Source organism: Cucumis melo, chromosome 1 (genome assembly GCF_025177605.1).
Source record: "Cucumis melo cultivar AY chromosome 1, USDA_Cmelo_AY_1.0, whole genome shotgun sequence".
Lineage (NCBI taxonomy): Eukaryota > Viridiplantae > Streptophyta > Magnoliopsida > Cucurbitales > Cucurbitaceae > Cucumis > Cucumis melo.
The window spans coordinates 35,548,350-35,568,251 of NC_066857.1; the positions used below are offsets into that span (position 1 = coordinate 35,548,350).

The 19,902-nt window shown below is 29.6% G+C and overlaps 3 protein-coding genes across 3 annotated transcripts; 2 read left to right on the forward strand and 1 right to left on the reverse strand.

The window, feature by feature from the left end:
- On the forward strand, window positions 1-1,903 carry LOC127143784 (probable inactive 2-oxoglutarate-dependent dioxygenase AOP2). The gene is made up of 3 exons (XM_051089044.1): window positions 1-476; window positions 751-1,075; window positions 1,433-1,903. Exons 1-3 carry the CDS (start codon window positions 97-99, stop codon window positions 1,673-1,675), a joined length of 948 nt encoding a protein of 315 aa, XP_050945001.1. The 5' UTR covers window positions 1-96; the 3' UTR covers window positions 1,676-1,903.
- Window positions 1,904-3,008: 1,105 nt separating this feature from the next.
- Window positions 3,009-4,589, forward strand: LOC103499759 (probable 2-oxoglutarate-dependent dioxygenase AOP1). Its single transcript, XM_008462835.3, has 3 exons — window positions 3,009-3,560; window positions 3,759-4,089; window positions 4,233-4,589. Exons 1-3 carry the CDS (start codon window positions 3,184-3,186, stop codon window positions 4,476-4,478), a joined length of 954 nt encoding a protein of 317 aa, XP_008461057.1. The 5' UTR covers window positions 3,009-3,183; the 3' UTR covers window positions 4,479-4,589.
- Window positions 4,590-9,932: 5,343 nt separating this feature from the next.
- On the reverse strand, window positions 9,933-11,485 carry LOC103499758 (gibberellin 3-beta-dioxygenase 1-like). The gene is made up of 2 exons (XM_008462834.3): window positions 10,892-11,485; window positions 9,933-10,811 (listed from the first exon to the last, which is right to left on the reverse strand). The coding sequence occupies exons 1-2, from the start codon at window positions 11,383-11,385 to the stop codon at window positions 10,181-10,183; spliced, it is 1,125 nt and encodes a 374-aa protein (XP_008461056.1). The 5' UTR covers window positions 11,386-11,485; the 3' UTR covers window positions 9,933-10,180.
- Window positions 11,486-19,902: the final 8,417 nt, after the last annotated feature.

Sequence of the window (19,902 nt, forward strand, 5' to 3'; positions counted from 1 at the left end):
AAACCTCTAATTTGAACTTTTAAGAGAAGAAAGCAAAATATCATCATAAGATCAAAAGGCAGCAGGGAGAATAACGACTAATAAGGTGTTTGGTTAATGGGTTCAGAAACGATGGAGGAGAGGCTGCCGGTGATCAATTTCAGCGACGAAAAAGTGAAGGCGGAGGGCAGCGTCGAGTGGCGGAGAACGAGCAAAAAAGTCCGGGAAGCCTTGGAAGAGTACGGATGTTTTATAGCAAAGTATGAGGGAGTTGGTAAAGAACTTAGAGAGGAAGTTTTGAAGGCAGTGAAAGAACTTTTTGAGCTTCCAATTGAGAGGAAGAAGATGAATAAATATGAAAAGCCTTTTAATGGATATGTTGGAGAGCTTCGTACTCTTCCTCTTCATGAAAGCTTGGGAATTGATGATGCTACTAACTTCAATGGAGTTCAATCCTTCTCTCATCTCATGTGGCCGGAGGGAAATCACCATTTTAGGTCATTTTCTCTTCTTCTTTTACATCCTTCTTTCTTTCGATTTTTCGTTTTTCAGATAGTGAGCATAGTTCTTCAATGATTACCTTTTATTTGAGATAAAATGTTCAAATAAACTCCGAGGAGAAATTAAAAGGTAGCCTAGAACGATAATAAATGAAAGATCAATGAAAGAATTGGACAAAAATAAAACTTTTTATTTGGAGGGGTTTGAATGATTATTGTATTGGTTGAAGAGAGAAGTGATAATGTTCTTAATTTTTGGTTTGTTTTTCAGTGCAACTTTGCATTCATTTGCAAAGAGAGCAGAAGAATTGGACAAAATGGTGACCAAAATGATATTTGAAAGCTATGGAGTGGAAAAGTATTACAACTCTCATGCTGATTCCATTACTTATCTTCTTAGAATTTTGAAAAACAAAGCTCCTCAATCTCCAGACCCTACTTTATGTCTTGTGGATCACACTGATAAGAGCTTCACCACCATGATCTATCAAGATCATATCAATGGTTTGGAGCTCAAAACCAAAAATGGCCAATGGATTCAAGTTGACAACTCCTCACCCTCAAGCTTCGTTGTCATTGCCGGAGACGCATTCAAGGTCGAATTATTATTATACATATCATACAATTTTTAAAATTTAGAGACATATTCAACAAAAAAAAAAAAAAAAAAATACATGAAAGTTGAAATATCACACTTTTAATAATTTAGTAAAATTCATTCTTTCGTTATTATCATAAAATCGACAAATAAAGATAAAAAAAAATTGTAAACCATAGAGAATCGATAAAAAAAGATAATACAATGGACTCTAACAAAAGATAATTAGATAAACATATCCATAGATATGTAAGTTCTCTATGTCAAGTCTCTACTTTTTATTAATTTCATGACCATTATATTTTGAGAATAAACCCTAATCATTATATATTTATTTATTTTTGGGGTTGAGAAGGCATGGAGCAATGATAGAGTAGAATCACCAACTCATAAAGTGATGATAAGAGGGAATGAAGATAGGTATTCTCTTGCAATGTTTGGATTCAGCAATGGAATTGTGGAAGTGCCAAAAGAACTTGTTGATCAAAATCATCCTTTGCGATATAAACCTTTTGATCATATTGGATTGCTTCATTTCTTCCGTTCTAAAGAGGGTTTCAACTCCAAATCTCCTCTTAAAGATTATTGTGCAATCTAAAATATAAAAATGCAATAAAAGTACTACTATATATATATATATATATATATATATATATCCAATTTGTATAAATGTTCTATATTTGTAAGTTCCTATATGGGTGTTTGTATAAGCTTTTGGTTTTGGTTTGTTTTTCTTTTTTGTGCTTTTAGTTTAAGAACTTTCTCCCCTAATAAACTTGTAATTTTTGTTCTCTTAATATATATGTATATGTATTCTCTTTTCCTACGTACTCCTCTTACATTTGTTGTTGTTTTGAATTCATAATTTCAAATTACAAACATCTTCCTAAGTAGACAAGTAATTAAAGGCAGATGATAACAACTTGGGTTAATTATTGATAATCTTAGGTTTGATTATTGGACTCACACTCTAAATGAAATAGATGCGTTAATTATTTTCTCACATGCGCATATGCGTTGTCAATTGATTTTACGAATGAAACGTAACCGACTTACATGTGTTTTATCTAATATATATGATACCAAAAGTCTCATGCACGTAAATTCTTCTAGTGTTAGTGAAGGAGGATATAGTGAGTCTCGGAAGAAGTCAAGGTGTGACCATAATGGTTAAATTATTCTAATGGCCAGAGGAAAAAATCAAACCAATTTCTTAAAGGGATAGTTGCAAATGTAGCAATTATATTCAAAATAATTAAATATAATTAAGTATATAACAACATTTTAAAAAAATTGCAAATATAGCAAAATTTGTCAAAATCTATCAGTGATAGACTCCTATCATTGATAAACCATGTAACAAATGTTGGTCTATCACTAATAAACTATAGGAGTCTGTCAACGATAGACTTTGCTATATTTGCAATTTTTAAAAATATTACTACATACTTAATAATTATTCTAAAAATTGCTATCCATTATAATTACCTTTCTTAAAACTAAAAAATTAATTAGTTTCTATTTTAGAATTTAGCTAAGAATAATTCAATTGTAAAATCTTTTGATGAAAAATATGTTTAATATTAAAGAAACGAAAAACAAAAAAAATACCAAAATAAACAAGACCTAACCCAATTTGAAGAGTAGGATCATACGAGATATTGATGATTTTATCACAAATATGTGTATTAACAAGTAGAATTAACTTTTTAGTGTTGGATATAACAACATTTTTGTCTTTATCTGTTTGTCTAAATATTCAAGAACTATATTCCATTATATATATATATATGCTCATGCATGTGTCATATTCATATTTTGGTCATATTCTTTTAATTTAATCATTAATTTGTCTCAAAGAAAGCTAACTTAATTCAAATAAATCAAGCATATTATCACTTAAATATATATTTCAAATAACCCCACATCCTTGATAGAAAAAAAACAACAAATCAGATCAATCATTCACATATAGAGCCAAAATCAAAATTAAAGAACTCTTTTTTTTTTTTTTTTTGTGTGTGTGTGTTTTTTTTAAAATTTTGTTTTTCTCTTACATAAGGAAAAATGGAAGCTGAGAGTTATGAGAGGTTGTAAGGACACAAAATGGTTTGTGAAGCAAAATCCAAAGTGGTGATTCCCACAATAGATTTGTCAAAATTAGAGGTAGGCACAAAAGAATGGGGTTTGGCATGCAAAGAGATGAGATTTGGTTTAGAAGAATTTGGTTGTTTTTCAGTGGTTTATGACAAAGTTTCTTTGGAGCTTCATAACTCCATTGTTGAAGCAACAAAAGAGCTTTTTCATCTCCCAATTGAAACAAGAATGAAGAACACAAGTGAAAAGCCTTACCATGGCTATTTTGGTGGATACTCATTTCTTCCTCTCTATGAATCCATGGCTATTGATAATCCAATTCAGCTAAAATCAACTCAGAGTTTTGCCAATCTCATGTGGCCTACTAGAGATAACAATCACTTCTGGTAATTTCATTATTAACACATACATACACACTATATATAGTACTTTTGTTGTCCATTGTATCTATTTAGTTTCACTTAAATCTTAACTCTGATTTTCACTTAAATCGCAACAAATCTTTTAGGGGAACAAAAATTGATTATGAACCAATTTTAATAATACCTCAAACTTTCAATTCTCGGTGTCTATGTTGATGACAGTGTAACTGTTGAACGTTTCTCAACATTGGTGGCGAAATTGGAGAAGATGGTAACAAAAATGGTGTTGGAAAGCTATGGAGTATCAAAGGTTGTGAATGAACCAATAATGGAGTCCACAAATTACCTTCTTCGGCTCTTCAAATACAGAGTAGCTGAGAAAGATGAAACCGATGTTGGTTTGCATTCCCATACAGATCTAACTTTCTTTTCCATAATTCATCAGCATCTCATTTCTGGTCTTCAAATTCAATCACTTAATGATGATCAATGGCTCGATGTTCACCCCTCATCCCATTGCTCCTTCATTGTCATGGCTGGCGATGCACTCATGGTAAGTACTACACACCAATCCTTTCTTTTTTTCTTTTGTTTTTCGCAAAATTTAGTTCATGAGCATTAGTTATCGGAATAGAGATCTTTAAAGCATAAATTTTGTCTCGTGAAACCATATGATTAATTGGTGGGTGTATGTAGGCATGGAGCAACGAGAGAATAAGGTCTTGTAGACATAGAGTGATAATGAGAGGAGAGGAAACAAGATACTCAATTGGGATGTTTTCATTCAAGAATGGGACAATTGAAGTACCTCAAGGGTTTGTGGACGATGCCAACCCACTACGTTACAAGCCATTTAATCACTATGACTTCCTTACTTATGACAAAGCTAATGCTTCTCATAATACTATCTCTCGTATCAAAGATTATTGTGGCCTACTTTGAATTCAATAACAAACCCTTCCTCATCCACTCAACAATCCTATATTTGATCTTTCACAATAATACTCCCTCAATGTTTATTATTAACGTATTGTAAATAATGTTCCATTTTTCTTTCATATATGCTGTGTTTGTTTTTCTAAATTATTAAGGTATCCTTCTATAACAATTTGATTTTAAAATTTTGAAAATTATGGCTTTCGTATCCTAAAAATTGTTGCATAGTTGCTAAAAGATCTTTATCAACCACTTCGATTAATTTAACATGATTTATTAGGAGTATATCGTTAGAAATTAAAATAGATAATTAAACGAAGCGCTACTTGTTCATAGGTAAACTAAATGTAATGTATTTTACGAGCTTAAGTTTCAAATTTTAAATATAAAGATGGTTATCAAATGAAGATTAAGTTGTTGGGTTTGTCGATATATAGGCATGATATTTTGATTTATGTATTGGAAAGTCGATTATAATTTAGATTCCATCTATGATAAATAAGGATGAAACTGAAATTTTGTTATATTTTGAAAATAATTTTAGTAGTTTTGCCATTTACAATCATTTTTACGTTGATAACCATCGGATTTCAATCCAATGTTATTATTATAGTAAAAAAAAATAAAAGAAAAATATATATATTTTCTTGTGAAAAAAGATAAAAACTAAGGGTCTGTTTGGAATGAATTAAGAAAAAATGTTTTCTAAAAATTACATTTTTTCATTTAAACATTTATTCTAAAAAATCTTTGAAAGAAAAACACATGTGTACGTGTTTGACAATTTTGTTTTTTCAAATATGTTCTTAAGCAAAATTTTTTTTTGATTTGTAATAGATCGAGTAAAAAATTTATATATATATATATATATATATATATATATATATATAGAATTTGTCCATGGAGATTTTGATAGAAGTTTGACAACGATCATCAAAGATGGAGGTTTGACGTGGTCAGAGACATTCACCGTAAAATGATAAATCAGAAGTTCACGACAATAGTCATTGGAAGTCAAACAACGAAAAATTGCAAAAAAAATAGTCGTTGGCAGTTGGCCGATAACAAACATAGAAAAACGATTGACAAAAAACTGACCGGTAACAATTACCATAAAACAATCAACAAAAATAAGCCAACAACGACGCTCACAAAAAAGATGACCAAAACTTAGGGACATTAACCATTAAACACACAAAATTTATTTTTCTAACAGTTGGTCTTAGGTGTTTATCCTAAACCACATTATTTTATAAATTCATTATTTCAAAATTTTTTTTAGGTGGTCGTCAAATACAAGATATTTTTTCCAAAACAACTTATTTCTTGATTTAATCCTTTGAGAATGTAATCCAAACACAGTCTAAGTCTAAGGGTCATAATTGCTTTACAAGAAATGAGAATCATCCAAAGTTATGATTATAATATTTCTCACTTGTCTTCCACTCTCACACATGGTATTGAATTTGTAATTCAAACTCTATGCTTTCTCTTAGAAAAAGACAACTGCCTAAGATATTCTCTTCAGTGTTTATTTTCTTTCCATTTTTTTGCTTTTTGAATAAGTTCTATACATATATTTTCATGAGTATATATATAGATAGATAGTACAATATATGAATATATATATGATGATATGATCATTGTTTCGAAAGAAAAAAACAAAGTATATATATGATCAAGTGGTAATAATGAATAATGAGAAGAAAACTAGTTACGATGTCCAATTCAAAGAATTCATATAAAATATTTCAAACTTATATGTCACACGTCATATATATATATATATATATATATATATATATATATATATATATATATATATATGTACTAAAATATTATATATCTTAGGTTATACAAATTAAATTCAAACTCTTTAGATATTGTATAGAGATTTGAAATAACTGTTGTGGGAGGCAACATATTAATTCCCACTATTAATATCATCACCAACAAACAAAACAAATGGCCACCAACCCAAATTGATAAGAGAATAATTTTCCTTTTTCTTCTTTCAAATTTTGATATTTGTGTTTCAATAAACCTTTGCCTCAAATTACTAAAAAATAAACAACATGCCCATGTCCTAGTTGCTACATGTTAATTGTCATCAATAATTCTCATAAACTAATTTTATAGAATAACTTAATTTAATTATAGAAACATATTTAGAAGCAATAACTTATTTTGCTCTAAATGTTAAAGGAATAATGGGTTTATGAAGTCCTAATACAAAAATTAGGAACTAATTTGAAAAGAAAATTGATTGTTAAGGTGCTCTAAAAATGTTGTTTTTTTCTAAATAACAATAATAATAAGATTTCACATCATTTGAAGATTTAAATTTTCCACTCACTAACACTTTATGTCAAAAATTAAATGATATAATCTTTTTTTAGTAGGGAAAACTAAAGAATGTGTATGTATGACAATATGTAAATTTGGACATTGTATAAGTTAAGAGTTAAGAGCATAGGCAAGGCTTTTAATTTGATGTGATTGAAATGGACTGCCAAAGGTACAGTACTACCCCTTCACAAATTAATGTATGAATAATAAAAAAAAAAACACGAGGTGTTAGGCTCGTCTACACCTATTTTTGTACAATTCAACAGTTGTTGATCACTTGAAAACTGGCATTTCAATAAGAAAATTTTAGTTTTTAAAGTGGTTGAGGTCTTTGATTATATCGATAATTATTTCGTTTTTAGTTTTAAAAATTAAGTCTCTCCATGATAAAATTTTCACTAATTTGATTGTTAAAAAAAGTAGTTTTCAAAAGATTGAAAACCAAAAATCACAATGATTATAAACGAGATCTAAGTTATAGTTTTTTTTATTAGGGAATAAATGAGAGTTGTTGAGTGCAAAGACTACGTCTTATCATTGCCATGTATGTCTCCATATATATATAAATCAGTTCTAGTGGAAATTGACTTTAAAAAGTATGTAATAAACACATTTTTCCGTGGCTGTTGTTTTGTTTTTACTTTCGATAAAGTGTAAATTTGGAAGATTATCATTCATAAAAAGTTTTAGGGACTATTTATGAAACATAGACTATATATATTTGAACGTTTTATCAAACCACATCAATTTTTTTTGCATGCAGTTTAAAACCATAGAAACTAAATTTTAATGTTCAAAATTATAGAGACACAATTCTAACTTTAGAAACCAATTTTAAAATTTAAACTTTGTTATGTATGTGGAAGGCTTACTATGTTAGATCATTTTTTTAAAAAAGAGACAGTTCGAAAATAAGGAAACTTTGACAATCTTTACAATGTATATGAATAATTTCTCACATAACTTAATTATTTTTGGGATAACATTAGAACCCCTAAAAAGTCAAAATAATTTGTGGTATAAAACTAATTGAAATTCAATAATCAAAGAAACACTATTTTGAGTTGTCATCTAGGAATCTCACGTTGAAAATATAAAGGATATCACATTTAATATGTAACGTCATCTTTTTCTAATAAAAAAGTACTAACTTTACATTTTTTTTCTTTCAAAGAGACTTCAAAAGTGTTAATAAGAAAAATTATAAGATAATTAAAAATATTAAAAATTGTCGACAAAGTTTCTTTCGGTTTACAAACCCTTTTTTAAGTCAATCCTCACTATACCTTATAACTCTGTCACGCACATTCCTTTAAGTTTTATGTAAGAAAAAAACTTGGGTGCATCCTCACGTGTTTCCCATCTTTCTATCACACAAAAATAAAGTTATCAAATATCTTTTTAAAAAAATCTATTTCCGTTGTAGTGAAAAGATAAGAAGCGTTTGAGATAATTTCAATTCTAGGATGCACCTAATCGTTTGTCTTTTATATAATTGCTCGTATTTGAAGAGTAAACATTTTAAGTTTCGATGGAATAAAAAAGAAAAACAAGAAGTAAACTTTCAAAGTTTAATTCCATCAATTCATTCTATTGACACATAATTTAAACACAAAAAAGAAATGATAAAGTAATAAAAAACATCTAAAAGAGATGTGAGAAATTAGGAGAAGAAACGGTAAAAACTGCCCCATCTCTGATGACAAGAGGGGAAGATGATTGGTTTTGGTTTCAATGGCAGTGTCAAGTTGGAAAAGCTCAAATACCAACAAACACATGGTAGCAGTCTTTTATAGGACAATATCCTATCCACCAACTCCAACAATATATAACATAAATATGATGGACTTTCATCTCCAACTTATCCATAATTATTAAAAAGAGTAATTCATATATATATATATGCCCTCTCAAGACGATGATTTGAATTTATGTTACTAAATTCCGAAACCCAATCGACCCAAGAACGGTAAACTACTCAAAAATATATAAGAACTATTATCTTGAGGATATACATGTTGATCTCTTAGAATGAAACCCATATGTTGCTCTTTGTCTTCTCAAATAATTTCCATAATTATTCTAATCTTTCAATGATAAACATCCACACAAATTCCCATATTGGTCTCTGTTTCTTCCTTTCACACCTTCTTTAATTTTTTACTATCAAATCATTAATCGACCCAAAAATGTACGTTTTAAAGTTTAAACTAATAAGAAAATGTAAATTCAATATTATATCATATAACACTCTCTTTTACTTTCATTGCTTGAAATATGTGAAATGATTGAATAAGTGGAAATACATATTAATTAGGGTTAAGAAAAAAATAATACCTCTTAGGTTAATATGTGAATATCTATACCATCTAATATATTTTATCCCCATTTTTCTTTTCCTTCAATCAATTATTTTTATACAAGATTACACACTATATTTTTAAGTCTACAAGTGTGTTAATTTATATGAATGGTTTGTATTTTTTAAACAACTTTTTCCAAGTGTAAACCTTCGGTTTTTGGGAATAGATCAAAGTCATGTTAATACCACTAGACCAATTCATCTTGACAAAAGGTTTGGTTAAAAAGTGTAAATATATGAAATTTATATATGTATAAGGGAAAGTGAAGTTTTTGGAGGGTAGTTGTTGGAATACAACAAGAATATATATATACATATATCTAAAAAATTATTCATATTGTTGACAACCCTCGAGACAAACAACATATATTATTCAACATGTAAGCCAAATTTAATTAAATTCACTGAAATACAAAGTAACACACATTTATAAAAGATTCTCATTCCTTTAATTTGCTTAAGAACAAACACCCATCAAAATATAGATTCTTTTTATAATTTTTTTTTTGTTAATATAGTGTACAAATTAATTATGATGATTAATTAAAGGGTAGTTAATGATTGAGTTAATCATTTTTCAAAAGCACTATATTAACAAGCAATCATTAAGTTGATTTTACTCGTTGAAAAGAAAGAAAGAAAGAAAGAAAGAAAGAAAGAAAGAAAGAGAAAGAATATGTCTATTTCCATCCCATCCCTAAAATTAATCAATAACTAATACACAAATACAATTTTAATTTCCAAAGATATATGTCAAAAATATAATTTTTTTTTCTATTTTCATTAATGTTTTGTTTTTGCTTTCCACATAAAACCTATCTAATCCACACAAAAACAACACACACACTGTGGATTAGATTTTACTCACTTCTCACCCACCATGCAAAACTCTTTTTCACTCTATTGAAATTAAAACAAAAACATTCCTAGCCCCAAATTGGCTTAAATTACATATTATAATGTGTTTTAGGAATAGGAAGAGATGGAGGTTAATTAATTAGCCTACTTTAACCTGGCTGTGATCATTAACGTCTAACAGTCCAGTGAGAGGTGCACAAAGACGAACGGAGGAGAGTGCGTTGTTGAAGTGCTCAGCTTTTTTACGAAGGTATTCAGTCCAAGTTACCGTCCGGTAAAGCGGCGGTTGAGTTGGACCCAAGAGTTTCTTAAGCGGTGAAATTTCGGCGCTTTCCGGCGGCCCAAAAACGTAAGCCACCGAGAGACGTTTCCTGGTGCGGTTCACGACAGCTTGATGAACCGGACTTGGGTACAACCCGTTTGTAAGAATATGAAGTAAGTCTCCAACTTGGACGACTAGTGCACCAGGTACTGGCTCCACCGTCACCCATCGGTTTCCTTCTCTCAAAACTTGTAACCCTCTCGTGTTGTTTTGATACACAATGGTTAAGAGGCTAGTGTCAGTATGAGCCCCGAGTCCCATGGCTCGTTCCGGATCAGGGCAGACAGGGTAGGAGTTGAATTGAGTCGCTGCATTACTTGTCATGAAATCCCCATTCGGGCCGGCCCAATTCACATCCTCTCGAGTTATGCCTAATTCTCCCAACGCAACCCACATCAGCCTTCCACATAGACTCTTCATCTCTTGGTCATATTCCTCCACTATATCACTACAAATTTAAGAATTATAAGACACCATATAAAATTTAAAGAAAAAAAAATTATAAATGAAGGGTGACTGTCGGAATACCAGTAACGAGTGTAGTCGTGAGGCCAGAGTTTTCGAAAGTGTTCGAGAGGGGAACCAACGATAGTGAAGCCTTCCGACCACATACGTTTAGGGAAGAAGGAGGAGATACGGACGAGGCCGTAACCAGAGATACCATCGGAGGGACGAGCGGCCTTGAGTTTATGTGGAGCAGGAAGGGAGAAGAGGGAATTAGCAGAGGATTCAATGGAGTGAAGGAGGGAAATGGGAACACCATGGTTAATGACTTGGAATGCCCCCCAAGTACGGAAGGCATTGCCAATGAGATGAGGGGCATTAGGGAGAGAAAGGTCAATTAAAGGGATGGAATCAGAGAGATGATTATTAGACAGGGAAGAATTAGGGAAAGAATCAGGTTGAATCCAATCATAGGAATCGGGTAGTTCCTGAAGAGAATCAAAGTCAAAGTTTTTGTGAATGGGGATATGAACGGGGTGGGATTTGAAGACTTCTGTTATTTTGATATTGCTCCCCATATAGACTTGGAAGAATGTTTTTTTCTTTTAGAGAAATATAGGAAGGTTAAGGCAAGAGGTTACAATATAGTTGGTATTTATAGAGATCATGGCTTTTGTAGATGCTGACAACTTCTCTCAACTCACACACCCAAACTCATAATATGAGAGAGAAATATTTATGGGATTCCCTATTTGTATAGTTAAATTGAACAAACATTTTGCTTTGATACTATCTTGTGAAGATAAATTTAATATTATATCATTCAACTAAGATGAGTGTGGTTTCTAACTGCATTCGATAAATAAGTTTGTGCAAGTAGATTATTAAAATAGACAGGAGGATGGTGACAAAAGGTGGGTGTGAGTGTAGTATAATGTTGTGTGTGTTGGAAGGAGTGGTGGTTTTTTCACCATTGTTGAGTGGTGTTGAGGGAGGAGAGTTAATGGAAGGAGACAAGAAAAGAAAGGGGAGTGAGTGTTTTGTATTGGACAATACAAAGAACAAAATATGAAAGGACCATTTTGTCCTCTCCAACAAAACTATCTTAACTATACAAAACCCTTTCTCTATATCTCTTATTTTTATTCTCTTCTTATTCTGTTTAATAATATTTTTGTAAATAATATATATATATATATATATATATATATATTTTTTTATTTTTCATTTTAAAGTAATGGATAAAAATTTCCATGAAAGTTAAGAAAACATACACTGCCCTTTCTCCATGTGCCTTTGTCTTGTCTTCAAGTAGAAAACCATCTAAATCAAACATACCCCCCTCTCACTCTTCCTCTCTTCCTAAAATATACTCACTCTAAATTACATGACAATACTCCTCTTTTCATTTTGACCATATTACCCTTCCTCTTTTATTTATATATATAATTTTTAATTAAATATGGGCTCCACTCACAAGAGAAAGAAAAGTTCAAATCTTACACACATGCCTTTCAATATATATATATATATATATATCTGGATACATCTTCAAGGGAAATCTTGTCTCTTCCCCACACAAAATACCACAAAAAAAAAAAAAAAAAAAGAAGAAACGAAAAAGAAAAAGAAAAAGAAGAGAAAATTAGAGAGAGATCAGTAAAAAATGAAAAGTAAAATTCAAAGAGGTGGGTTGTGTTGTGTTCGAAATTTTGGATATTTCTTCTATATATAAACAAAAACAATTAAAAGATTTGGGCATTAGCTATGAAAAGTAGTAAAGTTTGTTTTGGTCTTTAGCAGTTATATTTTGAGGGGAGATAGAGATAGAGATAGAGAGAGAGAAAGAGAGAGAGAGAGAGAGAGAGAGAGAGAGAGAGAGAGAGAGAGAGAGAGAGAGAGAGAGAGAGAGAGAGAGAGAGAGTTGTGTATGTTTTTGTTTTTTTGTCTTTGTCTTTGTCTTGTTGAGACCAATGTGGGGCTCCAAAATTTATATACATCAACTTTGTATCCTCTCTCTGATCTTTTCCATTTTATACTCCTACCATATTTATTAGGGTTGTCTATAAACTTTCCTTTCCTTATGTTTAACTTGATTTAAAATGTCTTTAGAAACATGTCTAAGATATGTTTTAATGATTTTATCCAAGTTTGTCATCCTTCTTAATAATTAGTGATTTCAAAATAGACAATCCTAACTCTTTATTTGTTTATTTTTGAAAAAACAATATACAAAAACCTACGACCAAAATAAGAACAAAAGTGTTAGTAGATTTGATCAATATATCTTCATGATTGTATGATATTATCCCTTCTTTGGAACATATACACCTTGAGACTTTATTTTTTGTTTCACTCGAAACTTTCATATCATTATCATTAGAGATAGTTGACATCCTTTCATGATTATGATCATTCCTCTTACCTTGTCATTGTGGAACTTTGATGGCATTTCCAATAATTTTCTCCTTGAACAAAGGATCACCAACGTCATATTTCAAAGAGTCCTCTAATCTTTGAATTACACATTAGGTGTATTGCAAACTTAACCATGAAGTAGTCAACCATCTCAATTACACTTAATACATTGTCCATTTTGAAGGTTCAACAACATGCATATATATACCTACCATGACTACGTCTTCCTCCGAGGCTCCCACTTCTTTGTTTAGTACTGAAGGATTCCACTGGCATAGCCATGTTTAATTAGGAGGCATAGTACTTTTGATACAAATGTTTGAAAAGAGTAAATATAAAATTACCATATAGGAATATACATCTTCTCAAATGTATGACGACTAGGAGTTGTGTTGTGATCATCGAAAGAAGCGTAACTCTTATCCAATGATCTTGTTTAATTTATTTTAAGATTTTCTTGAATAAGATACACTGAAATATCTTAACCAAATTGAAAAATCATTAGCATTCATACCTCGTCATTAAGAGTGATTAAACTATAATTCCATTTATTTAAGGTTAAACCATTTTTCTTCTTTTCTTATATATGATCATAACCACTCAAAACCCTGGTCGATCTCTTGCATTTTGAGTGGTTATGAGAGAGGACAATTAAAACAAGAAGATTTTATGATGTCATTTGTTGTCATGCAATTTCATGCCATCCCTCGTTGGAATGACCATAATATATGGGACATAATTCCAACATCGAAATACATTATATTATGGTCATTTTACATGCATATGCTTTTCACGTGGCCCAAACATCATGAGGTCGGGTCATTTCATATACCACAAAATCATGCCTTAATTTGCTTCCTCTAATATATATATATATATATATATATATATATATATATATCTACACGAAAACAAATCACTCTCTCTCTCTCTTCATATATATATATATATAATATGCTTATACCAATAAGACATTTCATATTCTATGTACATATGGTAACGTATAGTATTTGTTATTACATTATTAAGAAGTATGTATAGAAGAAGAATATAGAAGTTTGAAGAAAGAAAAGTGGGGACGATTGATAGTAATATCAAAAACTTTTGGAATTATCGCAGCCTTCTGTTATTAGAGCTAATGATTTTGGCTAAGAATATATATATTGCATGATATAAAGAGAGCAAAAGATTCTTTTGGTTTGGACCTTATTGGTTTCTATCATTTTCATTTTCAACAATGTGCTCCATGTTATTCATTTGAAGTTGACATTTTTCATATTAATTCGTTATTTTTCCTTTTCAATTTTTTTCAATTAAAAAAGAAAAAAAGAAACACCAAGAAAAATTAGATTTCCCCAATTAGTAACTTTTACTAGTTTTTGAAGTTTTTAATGGTTGAAACAAGTAATAAGACAAAAAATGGCATCTGAAAAATAGTTCAACAATTTGGCTTGACTTTGGGACAAGACAACTCGTATATGAATTAAATATATACACAACAACGAATGACCTATTTTTATAGCCTCTTCTCTAATATATTCAAATTTGTTAAAGTCTATTGAAAAAAGGCAATGATAGATGGAAATGAGGAAAAAAACAAAATGGAAAAAAGAAGACATTAATTGATCGTGTTTAAAAATCATCACAAAGGAAAAACCATAGATCGGAAAACATGACAAAAACGATGTCTATATTTGCCTATTTTAATTTCAACGCGATCATACGACCAAAAGAACTATTGAACTATGATATGTTAAATATGTTACTTACCATCTAAAATGATCAAATAACATTGAATCTCACTTGTGTAATTAATTTGCATTATCTAATATATTTTTCTCTAATAAAGAAATAAGGATCTTCGTTTATTTTTAGATGTAGCTAACACGCCATCAATAAATTACACAAATCTCTTTTTCAAGTTTTTTACTATTTATATTTTCTCAATAAAAAGAAAAACCTATTTTATAAAAACACTCAAGAAGGGAAATCAAAACCATCACTAAAAATGAAAACATGTATATGTGACACTTAATCATGCGTGAAAATGGTGGAACAATACCAAAAATGATCGATTGTTTTTTTTTCTACTTTTGATCATATATATATATATATATATATATATTAAGACATGCAAAACCTAGCTACCAAGGTTTGTATATTGTCAAGTTCAGGGAAGAAAACAAAGTGAGCTAGAGACAACAAAGGTATAGGGGAGTAGAATGACACTTGTCGTAGTCGAGTTGGACCGTCCTAAGTTGCCCCTAGTTAATTAATATGTTGAGGTAAAATCAAATCCGAAGTACATATCAGAAAAGATAGGTCATGTTTTTTTTTTATATATATATATGATCAAACATAACCCAAAAAATGTTTGATTAGTTTTATACCAATTCATTGGTCTTGCTCTTTCTTTCCTTATGTAGTGTATTCATATTCTTGTGGAAATGTTTGTGTGTTGTTTCTCTGTGGGCTCTCCCCACTAAAAAAATGAAATCCGTACTTGAAAAAGAAAAGAAAAGAAAACAAAATCAGATGAATTTTTATTTTCTTTTCTTTTGTTTCTCAAAATTAGCTTCATAAAGAAAAAAAAAAAAAAGACTTTATTGACATGGCTCATATTCATTACACTTTTCAAATTAAGCATGAACCAAACCCTTATTCATATATGCCATAAATGAATCTATATTATCAACAATTTAGGATATAATTTGGTTTATGTTGGCCCTATAGACTGGGAATCAGAACTTTGAGAATTAGTTTGTCTTAATGAGATATTTTGAAAAAAGTTTAGGTGGTTTAAGTCTAAGTTCGGTGCGTTATAACTATAATTATGAGTGATTAGTATATAGTCCTTAAATTATAATACTTTGTATTTAAAGTATAAACTATTTTAACTATAATCCATTCTATTCAAAGTCTAATTGTCGTATTTGAAGTAAACGGATTTAAACTTCATTTTTTTAAAAAAAAATTAAATTTTGTGATCTAAGTAACATATATATTAAAAAAAATAAAAATGAAAGATCCCATTTGATCATAAAGATATTTGGTTAAATGAGAATAGTATATTAGTAGAAAACACAATTTAAATAGTAATATATATATATATATATATATATATATATATATGTATGTATGTATGTATGTATGTATAGTAACATTATTATTATTATATGAAAAATTGTAGTGGTTAGTGACCCATAATTTCCTCCCCTTTTTAGCACTTTAATGGGCAAAAAAATGTCAACGAAATAATATATTTGTTAATATATATAATCAAACTCTAATAACATAAAAAAATAATTAATTAAGAGTTAGAGAGATTGTGACAATGCTTACTTTTAATTTCAAAACTAATTAAATTAAATAAAATCAAATCAAATGAAATCATCACTCAGCGGCAGACCCCTAAAAGAAAAACCATTCTTTTTGTTGTTTTTATTTTACAAATAAATTATTCAAACCGCATGCAAAATTTTGGGTCAATCTCACCCTTTTTAGCCAATAAATAGATAAAGATTGATTTGAGCCTTATCTGAGAGAGACTAATAATAATATAATTTTTTTAAAAAAAATGGTGTTGGGAAAAGAAAAGAAAACCCATTAGAATAATAATATTAAATACATAGATTATGTCATTAATCTCAAAAAATAAAAAGCATGGGGGGAGCAACTAGATCAAAAGAAAAGATGGTTGATTTCAAATTTCCCACTAGTTTTTTTTATTTATTTATTGACAAACCCAAAGTTCTTTCTTTTTCTTTTTCCCACTTTGTCAAAAAAATCCTTCCATGTTTACATCTAATTAGCTCAACATTATAATTACCCATTTTAGTAATCATAAAAAAGGGGTTTAAACATCTGTCAATTTCCCAACTAAATGTTCATTATCTTTTCATTTCCAACTACAATTTAATTGAATGACGTTTAACCTAAAAACCACGACCCCATCAATTTGTTCATTAAGGCCTCTTTTTTTTTTTTTTTCTTTTAATATATAGCAATTTCATTTTTCGTTTTTTTTTTAAATTTTATTTTAAAATTTATGTATAGTTGTTTCCTCTCTCTCTCTCTCTCTTTCTCTCTCTTCCATTCTTAGTTTTTAAGAATTGTAATTGGTTTTCTTACTATTTCTTTACCATAGTTTAGGGTTTAGGGTTTCATTATTGGAACAACTTAGTGATCTAAATGACTATCAACAACCCTTACCTCCACGATAAGATTTAACATATTTGTTTTAGCAACACATTGAATGGACTTTATACCAATACTCTATTTTATACCATGTAATAACAAAGATAATAATAGCTATCGTTAACCCTACACGAAAACCATACAATCAATATGTATGACACAACTTTATAGCTTCAAAATCGAAAGAATTCACTTACGAAGTATAGTTATTGTTATTGCAGTATGGTTACCAAAAATGTGAAAAGTGTTTTTAGACAAATTTTGCACATCGTGAAAGAAGTTTCTTGGAAAGCGTCAAGACAGGCTGCAAATTAGATAATTTTTCTTGTTAAAAGATCAGCAACCATTATGCAATAACAATAACTATTGTGCAGATAGTTAGAGGTTCGTTGTCCCGATCGATATTACTACCCAAATTTCAAAATTTTGGAATGCTTTGAATTCGTTACGTGGTGCTACAAACAACCCAATACGGGATCTCGCTGACCCTTAAAAGCTCTTTAGTTTTTGTAATTAAACATATATGTAGTTATTTACGATTTTGACTCTATGGTTTAGAAAGTGCATATACAAATTCTCTAATATTATTTTTTTCTTTTTTTTTTTTTTAAAAAAAGATGATACGTTTGGGTCAGTAGATGCACCAGAACATCTCCATTAGGTGGAGACCTCCTTAGCACGCCCTCATCATTCCCGCTTCATTAATGATAAATTCTCTAATCTAGTTGCATCCACTTTGGATTCTGAAATATTTTCTCTAATAAATATTTATTCTTCCTCTACTCATTGACGTAACTATTATATTGTTAGTGAATCATGTATATTCACGTGTTGATCTTTACATTATTTTTGTATTGCTTAATCATTGATATCATAACACACACAACAAGAGCACAAACTTAAAAAACATTTTTTTCCCATGTTTCAAACCGTGCTCTAATTATTAAAAATGTTCCTAAAAAGATAGATAACTAAATAGAGAAATCTCAATAGGTGAAAACAAATAATCCATATATATGTTTAGGAAAAGAAATCAATATAATATATATATATATATATATATATATATATATATATATATATGTTAATTCCATTCTAGTGGTAGTTATTGTTCATCATCTTGATCATAATATAATATATGGTGGATCCTCTAGGGCAAGAGATGGTACCCCCAAAGCACACAGTTCATTGCACTAAAAAGCAATCTTTTCTTCCCCTTTTACAATTTATATAATAATAATAATAATAATAATAATAATAATAATAATAATAATAATAATAATAATAACAACAACAACAACAACAACAATAATAAAAGATTGGTTATATATATAAATTCCTGCTTCCAACCAATCACATGACTATAGGCAGCAAAAAATATATATAAAAGCAAAGTGACAGAAAAATGGTAACCCTAAGAGAGAAGTGAAGGATAGAATTGAAGAGATGAGGACAAAAAGTAGAAAGGCATGGCTCTGATGGCAATTATTTGGCCTTACATTCTATATATTTAAATATTAACAATCTTTATCCCATATCCATTTTTTTCAATTAACCTTCTCTTTTTTCTTCATCACCATTATCATCTTCTTCCTTTTATTTTTCTTTTCTTTTTGTTTTGTTTCCCTTCACTCCCTTGACTGTAAAACATATATACCCCATAAACCTAATATTATATTATTTTTCTTTTATCAAATTATAAGTTATAAAATAATAATAAATTGTGTAGGTGGCAGACCAGAATGTGACAAATTTCACTATTTTGAGATCTAGGGCTTTCTTCTTCTTCTTTTTTCCTTTTTTCATTTCATAATTTCATTATATATATTATCAGCTTTTGGCAACTTATTTATATGTTGGATTATAATATATAATACATAGGGGTATACTGAAAGGGCAAAAGATTAGATAGCTTCCAAATGGCTTGTCTGCTCGGGTAGATTTACCAATGAATATATATTATATATGTTTGTAAGCATTGAAAAGAAAAATGAAAAAGTTAGGAGAAATTCCAAATAATGTAATCAACATTGGCAACCTAGCTAGGCTAATTTTGCTTTTCTCTAGGTTTTTGGCTCCTAATCTAACATTTTTTTTACATAGTATTTCTCTTGTTTTCTTAAAATGGATGCACTAACCTGAGAATTTCCTAACTAATCACACATCCAAATTAATATTACTCTCCTTCAGTTCAGATATATACACATAACAATAGGATTTAAATAGAACTTAGTGCATTAATTATGGTATGATCACACTCACTCTCTCTCGAGTTTTATTATCAATCAATAACAATGATCGTACAAGAATATTTGTCTTTTTATTTTTTATTTTTTCTTTCATTCATTGAATATAGTCTGCCCATTTAAACATCTCAGTTTATTAAGAATCTACTGCCTCTTCATTATATTCTATATATCCTCAAATCATGGAAGAGAGAGACTAGGAAAGAGATACGAAGAAAATCTGATTTTATTTGT

Excerpts from the sequence above, each read along its gene's own strand:
- LOC127143784 (XM_051089044.1), top strand. The coding sequence starts at position 97 with ATGGGTTCAGAAACGATGGAGGAGAGGCTGCCGGTGATCAATTTCAGC. Across the intron at positions 477-750 it reads GAGGGAAATCACCATTTTAG|TGCAACTTTGCATTCATTTG; the intron begins GTCATTTTCTCT and ends TTTGTTTTTCAG. Across the intron at positions 1,076-1,432 it reads TTGCCGGAGACGCATTCAAG|GCATGGAGCAATGATAGAGT; the intron begins GTCGAATTATTA and ends GGGGTTGAGAAG.
- LOC103499759 (XM_008462835.3), top strand. The coding sequence starts at position 3,184 with ATGGTTTGTGAAGCAAAATCCAAAGTGGTGATTCCCACAATAGATTTG. Across the intron at positions 3,561-3,758 it reads AGAGATAACAATCACTTCTG|TGTAACTGTTGAACGTTTCT; the intron begins GTAATTTCATTA and ends TGTTGATGACAG. Across the intron at positions 4,090-4,232 it reads TGGCTGGCGATGCACTCATG|GCATGGAGCAACGAGAGAAT; the intron begins GTAAGTACTACA and ends GGGTGTATGTAG.
- LOC103499758 (XM_008462834.3), bottom strand. The coding sequence starts at position 11,385 with ATGGGGAGCAATATCAAAATAACAGAAGTCTTCAAATCCCACCCCGTT. Across the intron at positions 10,812-10,891 it reads CACGACTACACTCGTTACTG|TGATATAGTGGAGGAATATG; the intron begins GTATTCCGACAG and ends TTAAATTTGTAG.